The 16,051-nt window shown below is 36.7% G+C and overlaps 1 protein-coding gene across 1 annotated transcript in view; it reads left to right on the top strand.

The window, feature by feature from the left end:
* The window catches only part of NES (nestin), a 34,166-nt gene extending 19,216 nt beyond the window's left edge, over positions 1–14,950 (top strand). Inside the window, exons 3-4 of the mRNA XM_075330289.1 lie at positions 484–557; positions 1,292–14,950. Coding sequence (XP_075186404.1) covers positions 484–557; positions 1,292–12,663 — 11,446 coding nt within the window. The 3' untranslated portion in view covers positions 12,664–14,950. The remainder of the gene's footprint in view (positions 1–483; positions 558–1,291) is intronic.
* Positions 14,951–16,051: the final 1,101 nt, after the last annotated feature.

Here is a 16,051-nt window from a genome sequence, read left to right as displayed (position 1 = left end):
CTCGATGTGGGTGGCGAACAACCACTTCCTGTAGTGGGTGGGACGTTCGGCGTCACAGCGACGTCACATGGCAGCCGGCCAATAGAAGCGGAGGGGCGGAGATGAGCGGGACGTAAACATCCTGCCCACCTCCATCAACCATCAACGGTTTTTCGTTCAATCGCAATCGCACGTAGGTTTCACACACTACAATATCACTAACGATGCCGGATGTGCGTCACTTACGACGTGACCCCGCCTACACATCGTTAGATATATTGTAGCGTGTAAAGCCCGCTTTAATCTCCCATATCTGTTGGATCTTTGTGACCAGTCCCTCATATTTAGTATTTTTTGTCACCTGTCTCTTGTGCTTCTTGACTTTTTTTTTCACCATTCTAGGTCATTTTTTAGCTCAACCACATGAATACACATTATTTTATCATTACTGTTAAATTCTTGTTGAAAACTTTATAAAAAATTTTTTTTCCCATTTCCTTGCAGATCCCTTCTGGAGGCAGAAAGTACAAGACTATATTCTCCCAGTATGGATTACAAAATGTCATCATCCTTCAGTGGTAAGTTTCTCACGTCGGGGTTTACAATAGACGGGAATTTACAGTCATAACAAAAGGTTTCATTCATGACAGTCTGTGTATTTCACCATCCCTAAAAGAATTGTTCTGGTCTTTAATAATAAAGTTTTCACACAAGGTGGTCAAATGTTTCCTCGAAACTTTAATATTATTCCATATAAATCTTTCGCACCTCTAACATTTTTCACAGTCTGCTATTTGGTGGTCCCCAGCCCCAAAATCATACAAATAAGACACATTACAATAGATTCCAAGATTCCACTCATGTCACATGCAGGTTTTGCTGTATTTTTTGTTAGATTTGGTTCCGATTTTACTATTGCAAAGTCTTAGGCCATGTTCACACGATGCATTGACAATGCTTTTTTTGCCAAACTTTTCTGAAAGTGCAGCAATTTTACTCAGTTTCTCAAAAAAAGTTCTATAAAAAAAACATGCATCAGGGAATGCATCAGGGATTTTACAGGCATTTTTCTAAACAGAAATCCGTGGTTATTCATCTGGGTTTTTTTGTGATTTGTAAAAAATGTGAATTGTAAAAAATGTGAAGAAAATTATTATGCTTACATGATTTTATATGTCAACAGTCTATAACATAGGGTAGATGTAGACAAGTAGATGTCTTTTCAATCACTCGTTTGTATAGAGTATTGCACTATTTTAGTCACATTGACCAAAGGCAGTAAAAGGCATCTCTCCATTTTTATATCTTACAGATTTACAGCTGGAACAAAACGCCTTCAGAAAAAGTCATCATGGAAATACTAAACAGATGATTTCCAGGGACACCAGGTTAAATGCCAACAAAAAGCAGAATGCAGAGACACCAAGTACAAAACACTACCTGAATGTTAAAAGTACCTCAACTGCACATAGGACAAGTCCTGTAACCAAAGAATTTCAGAAAGTAAGCTCTGTGCTTCAATCTCAAGGGCTTAAATATACCAAAGCATCTTCTGCTAAAACAGCCACAACATTGCCTCCAGTAGAAAGCAATTTAAGAAGGCACCCTAAAAAAGAAAACCTTGCCAAGAAAAATCCAGTAGAAACCATTACAACTTCTGCCAAATCAGTCACTGAAGAGATCTTGAAAAAAGACACAAATATCCAACCTGTTGTAAATGCAAAAACAAACAATACAAGTGCTAAAGAATTAAAGAAGATCGAGCACACAGGTGAATATTTACCACTTTCTGAAAAAGAAATTGTAAGCAATCAAGTGGAGTATTCCTCGAAGACCGAAGGAAAACATATTATAGTCAACTCTGATTTTGTGTTCGAGAAGCAGCACAATGTTTTGGATGCTCCAAACAAAGACGATGATACACTCGTTGAGAACCCCAATGAAAAGATTGGATTTGAGGCTTCACTAAGTCCAGTTGAAGTCTTTGGAAATATTAAAGAAGAGCACATCAAGGAAAAACAAAAGATTTTGGGGCAAACTGTGACTTGTCAGCAACTATATGTTGAAAAAGAGGAGATAGTAGAGCCTTTAGTGGATGATAATATTGAGACACCAATTAAAGTGAATCATGAGGAATTTAGAAAAGTTCTCGATTTTTCAAAATCAAATTTGAAAGACTTGTATGAAACAAATGTGCCTACATCAGATGGTATACCTGACGCAGTAATTGAATATTCCCACAGCCAAATGTTGGAGTTTGACAGTCAAGTTGACAAAGAGATCATAAATCATGTGGTTGATGAAGAAAAGGAAAGCTTGCAACTTAAGAAGGATTTCGATTTAGAAGAATTTTCGAGTGTAGATCGTCACGATGAAGACATGACTGTGGTTCAGAACTTTCAAGTGCTAACTTCTTCAAAGGAAGAAAAGTCCCTTTTGTCTGATGATGGACAAAGCTTCACAAAGAATATTGATGAACTGAAAAGTGAGATAGAACAGTATAATGTGCATCATGAAAAAGACACAGAAGAAGTTTCTCAAAATACAAAAATCCAAGAGTATGAAAATGAGATTGACCAACAATACTCTAGCCAAGCTGATGAAAGTCTTGAAGCTGACCCATCTAACGACGAAAAACAAGAAAACACACAGTTCAATTTGGAAACACAAGAGAAGTTTCAGGTGTGTGAGTCAATTAATCACCTTTCAAACGATGAAGACTTTAGAGAACAAAACAAAAAAGAAGGAAAGGAGGACTATGTGGAAGATTATACATGTGAGGAAAATATAATGAATGCAGAAGAAATAATCCATGACTCTATTAATATTAAACAGTCCAGAATACTTGTTGTCAAAGATGTTTATCAATCCAGCAACCAGGTTATGGATGAAATGAAAGAAACACAACTTCAAAGCCAAAAAGAAAAAAACAACTTTGAATTAAGTGACCTAGAAATTCTTCAGCAGAAAACTGAAATTATGGGCGCTCCAGAAGAAATAACTCAAGATTTCAGTGACATTAACCAAGAAGAATCAGAGGACCAGAAGGATAATGTTCAGAATGAAATAAATCAGTTATCTGAAAACAGTCTGCAGCTAGGGCTTGAGAATCTCAAGACTGTGAGTGATACACGAGAGAGTCCACTTGAAAACAAGCAAGTTGTCCGAACCCTGGACAGTGAAAAAGGTGACAGTCTGTTAGAAAGCCAGCCAGACTCAAAACAGGAAGAATTATATGAAATTGTCCATAAAGAGACTGTGATTTCTAAAAATGTTGAAGACATTCAACAAATTGAGCAATGCAGTTTGCAACCACTAAGTGTACAGTCAACACCTGAACATGAGCTACAGTCATCAGAAAGTGAAGGGTTGGAAAGAGATCATCAGTCATTGGAGAATAATCAAATAGAAGATGGGGACATAAACACAAGTTTGGACATATTGAACAATTCGGAGTTTAAAATTGGTGAAGAAGATGATAAAGATGTGTGTGAAGAGAATTATGTAGTTTGCACAGCAGTAGGATTCACCAAAGCAATTAAGACTGAAGTGTGTGTTGGAGAAGATTATACCATTCTGGAAGAAGTTCAGGAAATTATGACACAAGAAAGTCAATTATTGAAAAATGAGACAAATGTGATACTGGATGAAGTGGCTGGAAATGAACTGGAACACGAAAGTAGTTTTCACAAGGAAATAGAAGAAATTCAAATGGGTTTTCCCCAAAAAGTAGAAAAGGGAAAAAAGGGTTATCACCAAGACGTAGAAGAAGAAAACAAGACTTATCACCAAGAAGTAGACGAAAGTCAAGAATGTTATTACCAAGAAATAAAAGGACAAGAGGGTCAACACCAAAAAACAGAGGTAGTACAAGAGGGTATTCTCCAAAAAGTAAAAGAAGGACAAGAACAATATCACCATGAAGTAACAGAAATACAAGAGAGTTATCACCAAGAATTAAAAGGACAAGAGAATTATCAAACTAATGAAGAAGAACATGAGGGTGATAAACAAGAAGTAGAAGACCAAGTAGGCTGTGAGGTTACTTCCACATTTGTTGAACATATTTCATCGGAGGAGGATAGCTATATATTTCAAAAAGATTCTGAGGAGGAGCAATTTGTCGGATTTTCATTGAACATTATCCCGAACAACCTTCGATTCTCAAGTGAAAATGCTGCAGAGGTTCAAGTTGAAGAAACCGAAACACGAAAAGATGAGAATAATGATCTTGAAGTTGAAAGTGAAACTTCAAGCATAATTTTGGAAGAAAAAGAAAAGAAGAAATATATTTTTGAAACAGAAATAATTGTTCAGCAGTCAACATTAGTGTTAGAACATGAGTGTGAAAATGTCATAGAAGAGAGTGAATCACACATGGTCTTAGCTAAAAATCTAACTGAAAAGTATGCTTTTGATGTGTCAAGTGAAAAACAACTAGCAGAGTTAGATGAAATGGAAGCTACTGGTGATCTGGATTACGAGAATTCTAAATCTGAGTACTCAATGGACTCTCAAGATATTTCAATATGTTCACAAAAAAGTGAAGAACTTGAAATAAGTAAGGAATATCAGTTAGAACAAACTCTTCCTGATACAACTCCATTACCCAATCTTGATGAATTTGAGGATTTAGCATTAGATGAAGTAATAACAGCATCAGAAGCGTCTGCAGAAGTTACTGATTCACAAAGTCATGACGGTGGTGAAGCTGAAGACATGTTAGACAGTAATTTGGAGTCACAATTATCACAAATACTTTCAAAAGTAAGTGAACAGTCAGTTTTTTTCAAAGATGATGGCAAAGACCCAGCCTATACTGAAAAACAAGGTGAAAATCCTAAAGAGCTTTGTGAGAATGAAAATCCTGAACATGCTGCAGAGCCAGAGCTGGACACAGAAGATTCTTCTGCAGCACTGGATACTATAAACTCTTCTGTTGAATCATCTGAAGATCTAGTAGAAAGCAAGATGGATGATGGAAAATCTGAGTTTGAAGAACCCACAATGTCTCAGGAAGAAGTTGAAGCGAGCAAAGATCATTTATTAGAGAAAAAACAATATGAGACAACTTCTTCAGAGGACCAAGTACAGTTATCATCAAAGCAGCTGTTTAGTGAAAGTGTTAACAAAGACCATAGTGAGGAACCAGAAGAAAGAAGGCAAATTCCAAGTGAAGATACAAATGCAGAGAATATATTACCTGAAACCTTTGTTCTTTCATCAGAACATAGTGAGACAGCGTTAATCCTTGATCCAAGTCATGAAGATGCAAAAGAGACTGAAGAACATTCTGACTTAGTCACACAAGATTTTGGACTGGCGCAAAAACAAACCATTGAAACTGAAGACCACGAAATAGAAATTTGTAAAAAGGATACAATCTCCTTGCCGAACCTCGATGATGAACCTGAGAGCTTTGAAGATGTTGAAATAATATTAGCATCAGAACAGTCAAGAGAGGTTACTGAATCACACAGTCCTGTCAATGGTGGTGAAATTGAGGAGGGGTTAGACAGAAGTTTGGAGTCACAATCATCACAAATATTTCCTGAAGAAAGTGAGCAGTCAAATGTAATGAAAGAAGATGGCAATGACTTTGACTACCATGATCAAGAAGCTAAAAGTCCTAAAGGTCTGCTTGAAAATGAGAATCTTGAATACTTTGTAGAGCCAAACGTGGACACAGAAAATTGTTATGCAGCACTAGAAACCGAAAAGCCTTCTGCTGAAGATAAACTAGACAGCACGATAACTTATGAAGCGTTTGAGACTGAAGAATTCACAACTTCTCAGGAAGAAGTTTCAGTGGTTTCATCTGAAGTTGAGAATTTTGAAACAAACAGAGATTCACAGTTGGAGGATACCCAAATTGAGACATCTTCACAAAACCAAGTAATATCTGCAGAACAGCTACTCAATAAAAGCATTGAAGAAGATTGTAATGACGAAACCGAAGAAAAGGTCAAAACTCTAAGTGAAGATGTAATTGCAGAAACTGTGTTTACTGCCACCCTCGACTTAGCTCCTTTATCAGAACATAGTGAGACAGAGTTAGTTTATGCATTGGGTTATACTGATACAAAAGAGAATGAAGAGCATATAACAAAGGATCACTCTGACCAAGTTGCACAAGATTTTGTACTGGAAAGGGTCAAAAACATTTATTTTGAAGCCAACGCAAGAGACTTTTGTAAGGAGGATACGACCCCTTCGTCAAATTTTAATGATGAATCAGAGAATTTGAGTGATGATGAAATAATATTAGCAACTGAAACTGCTGCAGATGGAGGTGAAGCTGACAGCATTTTGGGATCACAATCACCACAAAAAATCCCTGAAGTAAGTGAACAGTCGATTTTAGTCAAAGACGAAAACAAAGACTCAGACTATCATAAACAAGGTGAAAGTGTTACAGATCTGCTTGAGAGTAACAATCCAGAACAAGTTGAAGAGCCAAAGCTGGAGACACAAAGTTGTTCTGAAACACCAGAAAGAAAAGGATCTTCTCCAGATCTGTCCGGAGATCTAGTAGACAGCAATGTAGATGATGAAAACTCTGAAGAATCCACAATTTCTCAGGAAAAAGAAGATATTTTTTCTGTGAACGTTGATGAATTTGAAGAAAGCAATGTTTCTCAGTTGAGGAACACCCAGTTTGAGACAACATCTTCAGAAGACCAAGTACAGTTATCATCAGAGCAGCTGGTCAGTGAAAGTGTTGATGAAGACCATAATGGAGAACATGAAGAAAAGAGGCTACCATTCAGTGAAGATACAGAGAATGTATTAACCAAAACCCTTGACTTTGTTCCTTCATCAGCACATAGTGAATCAGAGTTAGTTCTTAATCCACGTCTGGAAGATACAAAAGAGGCGGAAGAATATTTAATGAAGGAACATTCTGACGTATTCAGGCAGGATTTAGATACAAAGCAGACACAAAGTGAAAATACAGAAGAGTACGAAAGAGACTTTTGTAAAGAGGATACAATCCCATTACCCAACCTTGATGATGAATCCAAGAGTTTGGAAAATAATGAGATATTAGCATCAGAACCATCAGCAGAGGTTACCAAATCCCTAAGTCCTAAAAATGGTGATGAAGCTGATGAGATGTTAGACAGTAGTTTGGAGTCACAATCATCACAAATACTCCCAGAAGTAAGTGAACAGTCAATCATATTGAAAGACGATGAAACTGATTCAGACTATAATGTACGTCAAGGTGAACGTTCAGAAGATTTGCTTGAAAGTGAAAATGCCAAGAATCTGGTACAGCCAAGGATGGATAAAGGAGACTCTTTTGCAACACTGGAAACAGAAAAACCTTTTGCTGAACAGTTTGAATGTCCAATAGAAATTAAGATAGATGATGAAATGTCAGAATCTGAAGAATCAACAACTTCTCAGGAAGAAGTTGCAGTTCTTTCATCAAAAATTGATGAGCTTGAAGCAAGCAATGATTCTAAGTTGAAGAAAAAGCAGTTGGAGACAACAACTTCAGAAAACCAAGAAGAGTTATCCTCAACACAGGTCAGTAAAAGTGTTGATGAGCACGATAACGAAGAACCTGAAGAAAGGGGGATAAATGTGAGTGAAGATGCAAATACAGAGACTGTTCTAACTGAAAAGCTTGACTTTATTCCTTCATCGGAGCTTAGTGATACAGAGTTGTTTCCTGCCTTATGCTTGGAAGACACAAAAGAGAAGGAAGAGATAATGAAGGAACATTTTGACTTTGTCACACAAGATTTCAAAGCAAAGCAAACAGAAAATGTGGATATGGGTGATCATGAAGGAGACTTTGATGATGAATTGGATAATTTGGAAAGTAATGAAATATTAGTTTCAAACTATATTGAACAACAAGGTGAAAGTCCTAAAGATCTGCTTGAGAGTGAGAATCCAGAACATTTTGTGGAGCCAAAGCTGGATGCGGAAGATTATTCTGTAACACCTGATACTAAATACCCTTCTGCTGACCTGTCTGGCGACCTAGTAGACAGCAAGATCGATGAGGAAAAGTCCGAGTCTGAAGAAACAACACCTTCTCGAGAAGAAGTTGCAGTTTTTTCACCAAATGATGAGTTTGAAGTGAGAAAAGATTCAGACTTGGAGAAAACTCAGTTGGAGTCAACATCTTCAGAAGACCAAGAAGAGCAATTATCAGAGCAATTGGTCAGTGAAAGTGTTGATGAGGATCATAATGAAGAGCCTGAAGTAAAAAGATTAACGCTATGTGAAGATACAAATAGAGAGAATTTGTTAACTGAAACTTATGACTTTCTTCCTTCATCAGAACAAGAAGAAACAAAGTTTGTTCTTGCTTCATGTCTGGAAGATACAAACAAGAAGGTAGAACATATTATGAAGGAACATGTTGACTTTGTCACCCAAGATCCCATTCCTGAGCAGACAGAAAGCATGAATATCAAAGATCATGAAAGAGACATTTATAAAAATGCCACCTCATTTTCTAACCCTGATGATGAAATTGAGAATTTGGAAAGTAATGAAATATTAACATCAGAACAGTTGGCAGAGGTTATCAAATTACAAAGTCCTAATGATAATAGTGAAAATGAGGATGTGTTAGACAGCAGTTTGGAGTCACAATCATCACAAATTCTTGAAGTAAGCAAGCAGTCGATTTTATTAAAAGATTGTGACAGAGACTCAGACTATAATGAACAAGAAGGTGATAATAATAAGGATCTGCTTGAGACTGTAAATCCTGAAAATGTGGTTGAGGCAAAGCTGGTGACTGAAGATTCTTCTGCAATACTAGATACTGAAAAACCTTCTGCTGAATTGTCTGAAGATCCGGTGGACAGCAAGATGGAAAATGAAAGGTCTAAGTCTGAAGAAACCACAACTTCTCAAGAACAACTTGCTGTTTTTTCACCAAAAATTGATGAGTTTGAAGAAAGAAAAGATTCAAAGTTGGAGAAAATTCAGTTGGAGACATCATCAGTGGACCAAGTACATCTATCTTCAGAGCAGCTGGTCAGTCAAAATGCTGATAAAGACCATAATGAAAAACTTGAAGTAAGTGGGGAAACACTATGTGAAGGGGATGTAGTAACTGAAATTTCATCAGAACATAGTGAGGTGGAGTTAGTTCCTGCTCCCTGTCTGGAAGACACAAAATATAGGGAAGAACATTTAATTAAGGAATATTCTGACTGTGTAACACAAGATTTCAAATCTAATGAGGCAGAAAGTGTTAATACCATAGATCAGGAAGGAAACTTTAGTAAGGAGGATACAATGCCTTTGCCCGACCTTGACGAAGAGTTTGAGATTTTGGAAACTGATGAAATATTAGCAGAACGGTCAGCAGAGGTTACCCAACTACAAAGTCGTGCCAACGCTGCTGAAGCTGAGGAGGTGTTAGATAGCAGTTTGGAGTCACAATCATTACAAATATTTCCTGAAGTAAGTGAGCAGTCAATTTTAGTCAAAGATGATGACAAAGACTCAGACTATAAAGAACAACAAGGTGATACCCCTAAAGATCTACTTGACAGTGAGAATCTTAATCATTTTGAAGAAGCAAAACTGGATGCAGAAGATTCGTCTGTGACTCTAAATACTGAAAAACCTTCTGATGAACTGTCTGAAGATCCAGTAGAAAGCATAAAAGATGATGAAAAGTATGAAAAACCCACAACTCCTCAGGAACAAGTAGCAGTTTTTTCACCAAAAGTTGATGAGTTCGAAGGAAGCAAGGATTGCCTGCTTGAGCCAGCCCAGGTTGAGACATCTTCAGAAAATCAAGTACAGATATCTTCAGAGCAGCTGGTCAGTAATAGTGTTGACAAAGACCATAAGGAAAAACCTGAAGAAATTCTATGTGAAGATACAAATACAGAGAATATATTATCCAAAACCCTTGACTTTGTTCTTTCATCAGGACAGAGTGAGACAGAGTTAGTTCCTGCTCCATGCCATGAAGATACAAAACATTCTGAACTGGACACACAAGATTTTGGACAGAATCAAGTTGAAAGCATTGATGGTAAAGACCACAAAGGAGACTTTTGTAATGACAACACAATCCCATTGTCCAAATTTGATGACAAAAGTGAAAACTTGAAAGAAAATGACACAATATTGACATCAGAACAGTCAGCAGATGTAATCAAATTACAAAGTTCTACAGATAATAGTGATTGTGAGGCGATCTTAGACAATAGTTTGGAGTCGCAATCATCACAAATATTATCAGATGTAAGTGAGCAGTCAATTTTATTCAAGGATGAAGACATAGTCTCAGATTATAATGGACAAAAAGGTAAAAGTCCTACAGATCTGCCTGAGGGTGAGAATCCAGAACAATTTGTAGAGCTAGTGACTGAAGAGTCTTCAGCAATGCTTGAAACTGAAGAACCTACTGCTGAACTGTCTGAATATTCAGAAGACAGCAAGATCTTTGATGAAGAAAAGATTGAATTTGAAGAAGCCACAACTTTTAAGGAAGAAATTGAATTTTCACCAAAAGTTGATGAGTTTGAAGAAAGCAAAGATAAAGAGTTAGAAAACAAGCATTTTGAGACAAAATCTGCAGAAGATCAAGTACAGCAATTTTCAGAGCAGCCTGTCAGTGAAAATATTGGTGAAGACCATAATGAAGAGCCTGAAGAAAGGAAGCTAATGCTAAGTGATGGTACAAACACAGAGAATAAATTAACCGAAATCCTTGACTTTCAGCCTTCATCAGAACATAGTGAGACAGCTTTAGCTCCTGCTCTGGGTCACAAAGTTATAAAAAAGGAGGAAGAGCATAAGGAACATTGTGACTTAGTGAAAATGGAGCAAATAGAAACCGTGAAGACTGAAGACTATGAAGAATTCTTTAAGGAGGATGCAATCCAATTGCCCAATTTTGGTGATGCATCTAAGCATTTGGAAGATGAACAAATTTTATTTTCATCAGAACAGTCAGCAGAGGTTACCAAATCACAAAGTCCTGATGATGGTGAGGTTATGGAGGTGTTAGATAGTAGTTTGGAGTCACAAGTACTCCCTGAAGTAAGTGAGCCGTCAACTTTAAATAAAGATGATGATATAGTCTCAGACTATGATGAACAACAAGGTGAAAGTCCTAAAGATCTGCCTGAGAGTGAGAATACAGCACAATTTGTAGAGCCAAACCTGGAAGTCAAAGATTCTGCTGCAAGACTGGATGCTAAAGAACCTTGTGCTGAACTGTCGGAACATCCAGTAAAAAGCAAAATGGATGATGAAAAGTACGAATCTGAAGAACCCACAACTTCTCAGGAAGAAAATGCTATAGTTTCACACAAAGTTGATGAATTTGAAGGAAGCATTAACTCCCAGTTGGAGAAAAACCAAACTGAGACATCACATCCTGAAGACCAAGTACAGTTATCTTCAGAGCAGATGGTAAGTGAAAGTCTTGATGAAGACAATGAAGAAGAATCCAAAATAAAGCATTTAACTCTAGATGAAGATACAAATACAGAGATTGTGTTAATTGTTCCTTCATCTGCACATAGTAAGACAAAGTTAGTTCGTTATCCAAGTCTTGAAGATACCACAGAAAATGAAGACTATATTAAAAAGGAACATTCTAACTTAGTCAAACAAGTTTTCAAATTGGAGCAGACAATAAATATCTTTACCGAAGACCATGACAAAGACGTTTATGAAGAAGACGACAGGGAATATGATGTAGATCTGATAAAGGATAGTATAAAGGAACCTTTTATCAAGTCACTGGATGAAACCAATGAAGAAAATATCATCACGTCAAATGAATCTCATATTGCTAAGGTAGAATCTGATGGTCATCATGAGATGAAACTGGGGACTAATGAAGAAAACGTCAAGGTTAATGTTAAGCCATCAGGAGAAAGTTCTGAAAATGATGAATCAGTAACTTCAGATGAGAGTTCCCCAAATGTGTCAACGATCAGCTGTGTCCTTGAGCAGGAAAACAGTAGTGACACTGATTCTAAGATCTCAAATCAAGCTGAACAAATTGACCCATTATTGACTCCAAAACCAGTTCTGGAAGGTAGTTTTATGGAACAAACAGAACCTCACACGTCATCAGATGAAGAAAAAGACATAATAGCTGAAGGAAGTGATTCTTCTTTTGATTCCAACAAAGAACATGACAATATATCTGAATTTACAAGAGATTATATTGAGGATGGAAAATCAATGAATGGAATATTTGGGCACACCATTGTAGAGGCCACTCTCGATTTAGAAGATCATATGTTTTATGGACATTCTACAAAAGAAGACTGTGAAATCATAATTTCTGAAGCAAAGTCTGTTGTAAGGCTGGACAGTGATGTAAATCCACAATCACAAGATAAAATTGAAGATTCTATTATTGAATTTACAACATTGGAAAGGAAGAGCGAGGGCCTTTTTCAGTCTTTATTTGAAACATCTGAGGATAAGGAAAGTCGTTTAGATGAAGCCTTTGAAATTAAGAATAAAACAGACTCTGCTGCTGAACAAAGTCAGTATACCAATAAACTAATAAACCCATATATTAGCGAGACGGATTTAGATGACCCATCCAAAATAACGTCATCAGTGATGGATGAATGTCTTGTAAACACAAAGCAAGAAGTCAACGAAGCAAACCAATGTTTAAAAATTAGCCAACAAGAAGACTCATGGTCATCAGATGAGTAATTGGACTAAATGTTGCTGATTATAAAACAGAAACTGTATTTATGTCACAATGGACGTTTGCCCATTTTTTCCTCACAAATTGAAGAAAGGTCCAATTCTTTCGAATGTGTCCCAAGTTATATGTGAAAGAAGAGCTGGAACATTTTAAGGGTCCACCTAACTGGATCAAAAACTGAAGAGACACCAGAAGATAAAAAGTCTCGTAGATACTTGTGTAATAAGAGCAATCAAAGAAAAAATAATAGCCATTGAAAGAATATTGCGGTGCATGGTCCCGAGTCCACTGAATGAAGGATCTTATCTCTCTGCTTGAGATATCACTCTATGACTCTTCTGTCAATGATTTTTGGAGTATTTTTTTCCTTACTATTTATTTACGTTTTGCATGTTACCTTATATATGAAAACATGAGTTGCTTTTCATTTTCTTTGTGTGCATTAGCATATTTACATTTACATCAATGGTCATCATATCATGGTTACATACTTGATAGAGATGGGAGGATTTATTCTCAGGACTCCAGTACACTGGCCTGGTCAGCTAGACAAAAGCCCTGTGAATCTGTTACATTCCGGATCCCTGGTGCGGCTTTTGATTAGCAGGGCTGGTGCAGTGCTATCATTGCGGCATGATGTTGCGTCAGCCTGGCTAATCAAAAGAGTTGTAGACCTTCCCCCCAGCAGCCAGGACTACAGACCTGGCCGATAGACTGGAGTCCCGTAAATTGATCTACTTATCCTACATACTTTATATATACTGTAAGGTCAGTTATTTCATCAAGTAATAACATAAAGTAGGGCAATGAAGTAGTAACGTTTTGGTTAAAGATATGACTTGTACATCCATATAACAAATGGAGGCGGCCATTTTGAAGTACAAAGAAAAAAAAACTGTTTAAAGAGGAGGAGGAGGGGTTTCACAATTCTCATAACCACTAGCTTCAAGTGATTTTTTAAAAAGTGATCTCTAAAGACCCAAACGGACATATTTCTACTATTAGCCCTCAAAATGGCATCTTCCGCTATATCAAAGTATTGGAATCTATATTTATGATGTAAATGTATTTGTATATTCATTACATTGAAATGAGTTTCTTAAGGGAGTTCTTCACTTTGGACAATTCATTTTGTTAGAAATATTCCACAAAAACATAAGCTGATAACAGGATGTGCAGATGCTGGAATCAGCTTTAATCTGTGATTTAACCCAGTGGAAAGTCTTCAATTTCCCAGCAGCACTACCACTGGGGAAATGAAGTATTACACTGTTCATAACTAATTCAGTGGACTATCCAAGTAATTCATGGACATGTTACAATGACAGATGCACTTTGTAGATTTCTTTTCACTATGGCTAATAGATAATCTTGATCAGAATTGCACTAGAGTCTACTCAGGATCATTTAGAGGCTAGAGAATGTGGTTCAACATTAGCCAGAAAACAGCTGCGGACTTACCTCTGCTTGGAGGAATAATCCATCCACAAATATAAAAAATGGTTGCTACATGAATTCCCATATTCTAGGTTTTCCTCAAAATGTGTACCTACAGAAGTGACATCTTTGGTGTACAAAAAGTGATTACACCATCTTCCTGATTTTTGCAGTGTATTATAAGTAGAAATAGTAGAAAACTGTGGATGTCTCTTCTATTTGAGGTGGTCACCCTTGTGGTTCCAATTGTCTACCCTGATCCAGAAGAACAATAACTAACTAAGGAAGGAGTACAGGAGCGTAATGCAAATCATATAAGTATACAATGGCTCTATCATACCATATTAAAAAGCTTTATTTTCACTGTAGCCAAAAAAGATACAGATAAAAGGGATGGCCATGGGGTCAAACAGCACCCCAATAAATAGTTATGACCATGACAGATGTAAGTTACATCATTATACACCCACTGGTGGTAATTACTTATATCGCTGAGCGCAGAACTGGAACATATCCCATGCTTGCTATTATTCATATCCATAAATTGATGCTTGCAGTTCATTCAATGTGCCTTGTTTCAGCATTTGATCTATATATCATTTATTATTTTTTTTTTTTTTACAAAACTCTCATAATATGAGCCAGCACATATAATGTTCTATATTTTATATGACAGAAATGTATACACCGCTAATGTGCCTAGTGGTATCTGGAATAGTGTCGTGGATACCACACCCACTGAGCAAATGAATGTGCTGTATCCACCAAGGACCTCACAGATGACCATTGGGGGAAATGCAAGATGGCGACTATGTGCCTTTATTATAATGATTTAATAAATCAATCAATATTTTATCCTTTTTTCCTCATGTTTTATGGATTTTATAAAGGCTGACACTGCTAATGTCCATACTGCAAACAAACTACTTGAAACACATTTATTTTTAGTATTACACTTCACCATGTAAAATATAGTTATATTCCAGGGGATGCCCAGGTTATACCAGCATGATCCATATCACCAAATAAAATAGGATGTATAATGTGTACCAGCCTTGCATATACATTTCTATACAGAAGATGATGCCCAGGTTATACCAACAAGGTCCATATGACTACATACAAAAAGATGCATAAGTAATACCAACTGTACATATATTATTGAATAAAACAGATACTACGCTTATACCAGCTGTTCATATATAATGTTACAGGAGATGTCCAGGCTATACCAGTGGTAAATATATAATAATCATCAGGAGATGCCCAGGTTATACCAGCTGTACATATATAATAATCATCAGGAGATGCCCAGGTTATACCAGCTGTACATATATAATTATATACAGGAGATGCCCAGGTTATACCAGCTGTACATATATAATTATATACAGGAGATGCCCAGGTTATAGCAGCAGCACATATATCATTACATACAGGAGATGCCCAGGTTATACCAGCTGTACATTATATAATTATATACAGGAGATGCCCAGGTTATATCAGCTGTACATATATAATTATATACAGGAGATGTCCATGTTATACCAGCTGTACATATATAATTATATACAGGACATATCCAGGTTATATCAGCTGTACATATATAATTATATACAGGAGATGCCCAGGTTATATCAGCTGTACATATATAATTATATACAGGAGATGCCCAGGTTACACCGGCTGTACATATATAATTATATACAGGAGATGCCCAGGTTATACCAGCTGTACATATATAATTATATACAGGAGATGCCCAGGTTATAGCAGCTGTACATATATAATTATATACAGGAGATACCCAGGTTATAGCAGCTGTACATATATAATTATATACAGGAGATGCTCAGGTTATACCAGCTGTACATATATAATTATATACAGGAGATGCCCAGGATATACCAGCTGTACATATATAATTATATACAGGAGATGTCCAGGTTATACCAG

Source organism: Anomaloglossus baeobatrachus, chromosome 12 (assembly GCF_048569485.1).
Source record: "Anomaloglossus baeobatrachus isolate aAnoBae1 chromosome 12, aAnoBae1.hap1, whole genome shotgun sequence".
Taxonomy (NCBI): domain Eukaryota; kingdom Metazoa; phylum Chordata; class Amphibia; order Anura; family Aromobatidae; genus Anomaloglossus; species Anomaloglossus baeobatrachus.
This window is presented reverse-complemented; position numbering and strand designations above follow the sequence as displayed.